This window comes from Gracilinanus agilis, unplaced genomic scaffold (genome assembly GCF_016433145.1).
Source record: "Gracilinanus agilis isolate LMUSP501 unplaced genomic scaffold, AgileGrace unplaced_scaffold10887, whole genome shotgun sequence".
NCBI classification, from domain to species: Eukaryota; Metazoa; Chordata; class Mammalia; order Didelphimorphia; family Didelphidae; genus Gracilinanus; species Gracilinanus agilis.
In genome coordinates, this window is record NW_025341240.1 from 2,078 (window position 1) to 10,332 (window position 8,255).

The 8,255-nt window shown below is 37.5% G+C and overlaps 1 protein-coding gene across 1 annotated transcript; it reads left to right on the top strand.

Moving 5' to 3' along the window:
* Positions 1–555: 555 nt before the first annotated feature.
* LOC123253939 (14-3-3 protein epsilon-like) lies at positions 556–1,248 on the top strand. Its single transcript, XM_044683026.1, has one exon. It carries the CDS (start codon positions 556–558, stop codon positions 1,246–1,248), a length of 693 nt encoding a protein of 230 aa, XP_044538961.1.
* The last annotated feature ends 7,007 nt before the right edge of the window (positions 1,249–8,255 follow it).

Below are 8,255 nucleotides of genomic sequence, written 5' to 3' on the forward strand. Positions count from 1 at the left end.
TCTGGGCTGGTAACTCGTCAGATGTGGGTAGGATCCTATCTGCTAAGCCAGTTAAGATTAAGGTGAAAGGAGGAATGCCACCACTTAGGATTCCTCAATTTAAATTAAGCAAAGAGGTAGTGGCAGGAATAAGACCAATAATTCAAATCCTATTAGATCAAGGCAGACTAATATACGGATTTTCAGAATTTAATACTCCTATCTTGCCAATAAAAAAGGCAAATTTAGGTGCTGATGGTAACACCCAGTGGAGAATGATACAAGATCTTAGGGCAACAAACTCATATGTGGAACAAATCCACGCAGTTATTCCAAGTCTATCCCAAATAATTGCAGAAATTACACCCAATTCAAAATGGTACACTGTCATTGATCTCTCCAGCATGTATTTCAGTATCCCAATCCACAAGGAAAGCCAAAAATTATTTGCTTTTAAGTGGGAAAATAAAACCCTACTATAGGGCTGCCCAGACGCTGAGCAAGAGGCTGACAAGAGAGTTGGAGCCACCATCCACTGCCATCTGTCACACAGACCCTGCCGGTGCTGCCACCACTATGGATTATCAGGACGATCTGGTGTACCAGGCGAAATTGGCCGAGCAGGCCAAGCGCTATGACGAAATGGTGGAATCAATGAAGAAGGTAGCGGGAATAGATGTGGAGTTGACAGTTGAAGAAAGAAACCTGCTGTCAGTTGCATATAAAAATGTGATTGGAGCCAGAAGAGCATCCTGGCAGATAATCAGCAGCATTGAACCGAAAGAAGAAAACAAGGGAGGAGAAGACAAACTAAAAATGATTTGGGAATATTGGCAAATGGTTGAGACTGAACTAAAACTAATCTGGTGTGACATTCTGGATATACTGGACAAACACCTCATTCCAGCAGCAAACACTGGTGAGTCCAAGGTTTTCTATTATAAAAAGAAAGGAGACTACCACAGGTATCTGGCTGAATTTGCCACAGGATATGACAGGAAGGAGGCTGTAGAGAATAGCCTGGTGGATTATAAAGCTGCTAGTGATATCGCAATGATGGAACTTCCACCAACGCACCCCATCCGCTTAGGTCTCGCTTGCAACTTTTCTGTGTTCTACTATGAAATTCTTAATTCCCCTGACCCTGCCTGCAGGTTGGCAAAAGCAGTTTTTGATGATGCATTTGCAGAACTGGATACGTTGAGTGAAGAAAGCTATAAGGACTCAACACTTATCATGCAGTTGTTACGTGATAACCTGACACTATGAACTTCAGATATGCAGGGTGATGGTGAAGAACAGAATTAAGAAGTGCTGCAGGATGTGGAAGATGAAAACCAGTTAGAGAGACATCAAAGCAACAAGAGAATCCATCTCTGACCACCCCACTCCTCCCCAACCCCACCCCTCCAAAAAATTCCCCATTGTCAGTCACTGAGAACCACCAAATCTGACTTTTACATTTGGTCTCATAATTTAGGTTCCTGCCCTGTTGTGTTTTTTTTAAAACAGTTTTCAAAGATCTTAAAGGCAATAGTGAATTTCTGTGGATTTTACTGGTCCCAGATATTAGGTTCTTTAAGACACTAACAGGACTGCATAGAGGCTTTTTCAGCATTACTGTATTGTCTCCGTGCCAGATGTGGCAAGATAACCATTAGAAATGGATATTACATTGGAATGCCATTAGACTTCTAGGTGAAGTGAGAATCTAGGAGAGAGGCTTATCACACTGTAGGGTGCATGTGGTGGCATTTTTCCTTTTTATAATTGTTTAAACCGAATTTTATACCAATGTTTAAAATCAATTGGGTGTTTAGCTTGAAGTTACAGGTTGTGTTGGGATGTTTATTGTAGTGGTTTTGCTATAAAAAGTGTTTCCAAAATGTGCTAAAATGGTGCTGGTAACAGCCCAACAATCCGTGGCTGCTCATTCTTGCCAACTTTGATGTTCTCTCCCTGCAGGTTAGCATTGAAGGTGGTATTGAAAAGCCTGCATGCGTGTCCAGTTCTTTGGTTTTCTCTTTCCTTCTTCCCCCTCTTCCCCTTTCCTCCCTACCCTCCTTTCTCTCGCTCAACCTCTTTTGTTCAGTATGTGTAACTTGAAGCTAATTTCTACTACTGGAATCTGTATTGTTCTTACTGAAACACAGCATGGAATTAACATTAAACTTAAATAAAACAAACCTAAATTAAAAATGCAAAAAAAAAAAAAAACCTAATATGGAAGCGTCTTCCACAGGGTTTCATAAATAGTGGATCTATATTCTACCAAATATTGGCAGAATATCTCAAATCCATATCATTCACTGTCAGCAAATTGGTGCATTATGTAGATGACATCCTGCTAATGTCACCAACTGGGGATATCTGTCAAAGAGACAGCATTCATCTCGTAAAAGAACTGTATAGGAGAGGGACATAAAATATCCAAAAATAAAGTCCAGTGGGTCAAAGATAAAATCGAGTTTTAGGGATTCACATTGCAAGGTGGAACTAGGAGCATATCCAAAAAGAGAATCCAAGACATACAAAGACTCAGCTTACCTAAGACCAAAAAAGCAGTTAAGAGCAATAATTGGCATGACCAGCTTCTGTAGGCAGTAGATCCCTGGATTTTCTCTGATATCAAAAGCTTTAACAGAGTTAACCAGAAAAAACATCAAAGAAACACTGAAGCTGACAAAAGAACACAAGCATGCCATTGAAAAGCTAAAGAAAGCAATTCTATCTTCTCCTGCATTAGGCATTCCAGACCACAGCAAAACTTTTCATCTTTTTATCCATGAGGATAAAGGAATTGCCTGTGTAGTGCTCACACAGTACTTAGGAAGCAAGTTAAGATTCATAGCCTACTACAGTTCAACGCTCAATCCAGTTATCCAAGGAATGGTTTCCTGTTTAAAGATTATTGCTACTGCAGCTCTGATGGTTAGAAAAAGTTCCAAGCTAGTCCTGGGAGGGGAGCTAAGATTGTATTCCCAGCACCAACTTGAAACCACGCTGAGGAATGGAAATCTGCAAGCCTTAACATCGCAACATCTCTCCCAGTACCAAGCAATTTTACTAACAAACAAGAACTTTACTTTCCATAGATGTAAAACCATTAACTCAGAAACTCTTATCCCTGAATTACCACTAGAAGGGGATAGCCTTCACAGTTGTAGTGACACATTTGAAATTGTGCAAAAGACCAGAGTGGATCTGTCCAATATCCCAACCTCACACTCTTCTGTGATGGCTCAAGCTACCAACATAATGGGCAAAGAGTTTCAAGAGCAGCAGTCACAACTCAGAATGAAACCCTATGGTATGCAGCACTTGGGCCAAACACCTCAGCTCAAGGCTCAGAAATTTATGCCTTAATACGGGCTCTCCAGATCACTAAAAGCCAAGTCGTGAATATTTTTACAGATTCTAAATACGCTTTTGGGGTTGTCCATGCATCGGGGGAAATCTGGAAAAAAGAGGGTTCATAAATTCAAATGGGAAAGCAATAGCATAAGAGAAACTGATAAGTGAATTGTTACAGGCCATACAGTTACCATCGAAATTACCTGTCATTCACTGCCAAGCACATCAGAAGCTAATGGGACCAGTAGAGCTAGGCAATTACAGAGCAGACATTAGTGCAAAATTTGCAACTAGATTTGGACCAAAAGCTATATTTCACTTATCCTTAGTAGATAAAGATGAATTATTACAAGCTTATTCACAAAGGGAAGTGGAATATTGGCGGAAAAATCTTGGAGCCAATCTAGTAAATGGAGTATGGATGTCTATCTCTGGAAAACCATTTTTGCCAAAATTACTGCACCATACTGCTCGTGCAGCAATTCATAGGAAAGGCCACTATGGAGTTTTAGGAATTATGGATACAATCCGCAAGGGCTGGATCACTTTAGGCGTGACGACAGAAGCCAAATGTGTATGTGAAAGTTGTACAGTGTGCCAACAGTATAACAAGGCTATAATTAAGACTAAAGTCTATGGAGGAAAACCATTAGCTTTCACACCATTTGAATGCTTGCAAATAGATTATGTCACGATACCAAGATGTCAAAAATATAGGTACATACTCGTGATAGTGGATAAGCTGACAAAATGGCCAGAGGCATTCCCAGCCAAGAAAAATGCCCAATCTGAGAGGTGTGAGGTATTACCTCGGAGTTGTTTTAATTTGCATTTTTCTCTTATCAATATGGGGTTAGAACATTTTTATATCGTAATGGAAAGCTTTGATTTCATCACCTGACAACTACTATACATGTTCTTTAACCATTTGTCACTTGAGGAATGACTTTTTTTCTTATACATTTGATTTAGTTCTTTATATATTTGAGAAATGAGACCTTTATTAGAGAAATTTGTTATGAATATTTTCCCCATTTGTGTTTCCTTTCTAATCTTGATTATGTTGGTTTTGTTTATACAAAAAAAACTTTTAAATTTAATATAGCCAAAATTATTCATTTTACATCTTGTAATGTTCTCTTATCTTTTCTTTGGTCATAAATTCTTCCCTTCTCCATGGATCTGACAGGCAACGTATTCTGTGTTCCCTTTTATGTCTAAATCATGTACCCATTTTGACTTTATCTTAATATAGGATGTGAGCTATTGGTCTCAACCTAATTTTTGCCATACTGTTTTCCACTTTTCCCTGCAGTTTTTGTCAAGTAGTGAAAAGCTGGGATCTTTGGGATGAACAAACACTAGATTACTAAGGTCTTTTGCTCCTCATCTATTCCATTGATCTACCATTCTATTTCTTAACCAGTACCAGACTGTTTTGATAATTACTGCTTTACAAAACAATTTTTGATCTGGTATTGCTTTGTCATAATCCTCCACATTTTTTCATTAATTTCCTTAATATCCTTGATCTTTTGTTCTCCCATATGAATTGTGTTATTATTTTTTCTATTCTACAAAATAGTTTTCTGATAGTTACATTGGTATGACATTGAATAAGTAAATTAATTTAGGTAGGATTATCATTTTTATTATATTAGGTCAGTCCATTCATGAGCAATTAATTTTTTCCAATTGTTTAGATTTAACTTAAATTGTGTGAAAAATGTTTTGTGATTGTGTTCATAAAATTCCTGTGATTGTTTTGATAAATAGATTCCCTAATATTTCATATTGTGTAGAGTGATTTTAGATGACATTTCTTTCTAACTCTTCTTCTTTGTTCTATATATGTAGAAAGGCTGAAAATTTATGTGGGTTTATTTTGTAACCTGCAACTTTGCCAAAGTTATTATTTATTTCAACTAGTTTTTTAGTTCATTTTCTAGGACTCTCTAAGTATACCATCATACCATCTGCAAAGAGCGATAGTTTAGTTTCCTCATTGCCTACTTTAACTCCTTCATTTGCCTTTTCTTCCCTTCTTGCTAAACCTAACATTCCAAGCACAATATTAAATAATAGTGGTGATAATGGGCATCCTTGCTTCACTCCTGATTTTACTGGGAAGGCTTCTAACTTATCACCATTGCAGGTGATAGTTGCTGATCGTTTTAGATAAATATTACTTATTTTAAGAAAATGCCTCTTATTCCTCTGCTTTCTAGTGTTTTTAAAAGGAATGGGTGTTGTATATTGTCCAATATTTTTTTCTGCATTTATTGAGATAATCATGTGATTTCTGTTAGTTTGGTTATTTATATGCTTAATTATGCTGATAGTTTTCCCAATATTAAGCCTTGCCTTTCTGGTATGAAGCCCATCTGGTCACAGTGAATAATCATTGTGACATATTCCTATAGTCTCTTTGATAATATTTTGTTTAAGATTTTTGCCTCAATATTCATTAAGGAAATTGGTCTATAATTTACTTCCTCTCTTTTTGTGTTTCCTGGCTTAGGGATAAGCAGCATATAGGCATCATGAAAATTTCTGATTAGTCTCCTTCTTTGCTTATTTTGCCAAATGGTTTGCATAGTATTGGAGATTAAATTTTCTTTACATGTTTGATAAAATTCACTTATGAATTCATATTGCCCTGAGGATGTTTTCTTAGGGTCTTCATTGATGACTTCTTGAATTCCTCTTTCTGAGATTGGATTATTTAATATTCTAGTTCCCATTTTTTTCATCTTGGCAGTGTATATTTTTGTAAATATTCATCCATTTCACCTACATTGTCAGATTTAATTGTCATATAATTCTGCAAAATAGCTTCCTAATGATTATGTCAATTTCCTATGCATTGGAGGTGAATTCGCCCTCTTCATTTTTGATGCTGGTAATTTCTTTTCTTTTTTAAAAAATCAAAATTACTGCTCTATTTTATTTGTTTTTTCACAAAATCAACTCCTGCTCTAATTTATTGGTTCAATAATTCTCTTACTTTCAATTTTATTAAGTTCTCCTTTGATTTTCAGGATTTTCAACATAACCTTTGATTACAGATTTTTAATTTGTTCTTTTTCTAATATTTTTAGTTGCATATCCTATTCATTGATCTCCTTTTTCTTTGTTTTATTGATATAAGCAGTCAGGGATGTGAATTTTATACTAAGTACTGTTTTGGCTCTATCCCATGAATTTTGATGTGTTGTGTCATTGTGTGGAAGCATCAGCAACAAAGAGAGCAGAAGGGAAAAAAGCATTTGAGCAATACAAGGTGATGTGAGTCCAGTCCAACAGTTGGTGAAACATTAAAATGTTCATTCATCTTGCACAATTGTCCTTGCTTTGGACAGGGGCCATACTATTATCCCACTGTGTTTCCTCAGGTGTGGCAAGCAGTCTTAGACTGGACAGCTCCAGAAGGCCAGCCATTTCTGATGTTGGACAGCTACTCATCAGTCCATGCCTGGGGCAGCTGACTTTGCTCTAGGCAGAGCGGCTTTTTGGTTTTCCCATATTTGGAACTTGGTAGACTTTTCAGGGAGATATTGCCCCATCTTCAGAAAAGTATGACTTTTTTTACTTCTGATCCCTTTGCTGTCAATGCTTCCAGGCTCTGTGCACAGGACAGAGAAAGCTCCCTGCATCCACCAACTTAATCCCATTGTTTTCCAAGATGGGGACCTTGTGATTGGGATCTTTCTATCTTTTTGTTCTCAGTTGAAGTGAATAGATTAATGGGGGCAAAACTGTTTCAAAGGCCTCCTAACAAAGCTTGCAAGACTTACCAGTGAGTGTCTCCTGATCTGTCAGTGCTCATTTTGACTGTGATGATTATTAAAAAGAGGTCCTTCTACATAGAGCAGAAGGGCAGACCTATAAGTTGGGAGACAATGGGGTGCTCTCCCCCTCTTCTCTAGATATCTCTTACATTCTTGTCCATTTTTTGTGTGAAATTGAGTTCTAAAGCCAGACAGAGAAAACTCCTCTCCTTTTCTCCTCCTCCCTGCCCCCCTTGAGAGGGCCCATTCTCAGGAAGCTCTCTCTGGGAAAGGCTCAGTCTTTTTTCAGTTTGTCACCCCTGTTGGGACCTCATGTTGATGATTAATTAATGGAAATAATGAAAGTCTTTAGATCCCAGGCCCCCTGAAATTAGGTTAACACCCTGAAACACTAGAGATTTGGTTTTTCAGTCTTATGCTACTTTTTAATCTTTGCACAGAGTTTTTGCTATGGAGAGTGCTGATCTTGGGAAAGGAAAAGATGTGCACAATCCACAGGAATAAAAGCTCCCATCTTTCCTCTCCATCTTTGCCTGTCTGATAGCCAGCAATTAAACTCTGCTTGGATCAAAATAGGATAGATAACTACTTCTCTAACCTCCTCCAATTTGTCTTTTTTTGGTTTCTTCTCTATTTGTAAATATTTGTAAGTCTCGCCATCTACTGGTAAAAAGGCAAAAAATTACAATGAATCTAATAAGTAAATTAATACCAGTCAATATGGATTTTACCAACATATCCCGAGTTGGAACCATGTTGTTTTTTCTCAGTTTAAAATGGTTCATATGTTCAGGGAACATTTCACAGTATGTCTATATAGCTGGTGAAATAAGTTTAATACTCTACATATTCTACCTTAAGAAGAAACAAGATAATTGGTTGTTTATACTCCGAGCTCAAAATGAAAGTATGGAGAATACCTTGTGGGAAATAAAAAGTTCTATAAAAAAAACATTGGAAGAAGCTTTAAAATCCTCCAGAATAAATCTCTCCAAACTTCCTCATTATTGGAGCCAATTCAATCTCTGTTCCACCCTACCCTACACAATCTTGTTCCCCCTACTCAACTCACCTCTCCCCTTCCCCCTCTACCTCCTATCCTTTCTCCTCTTCCCCAGACACTTTTCACCC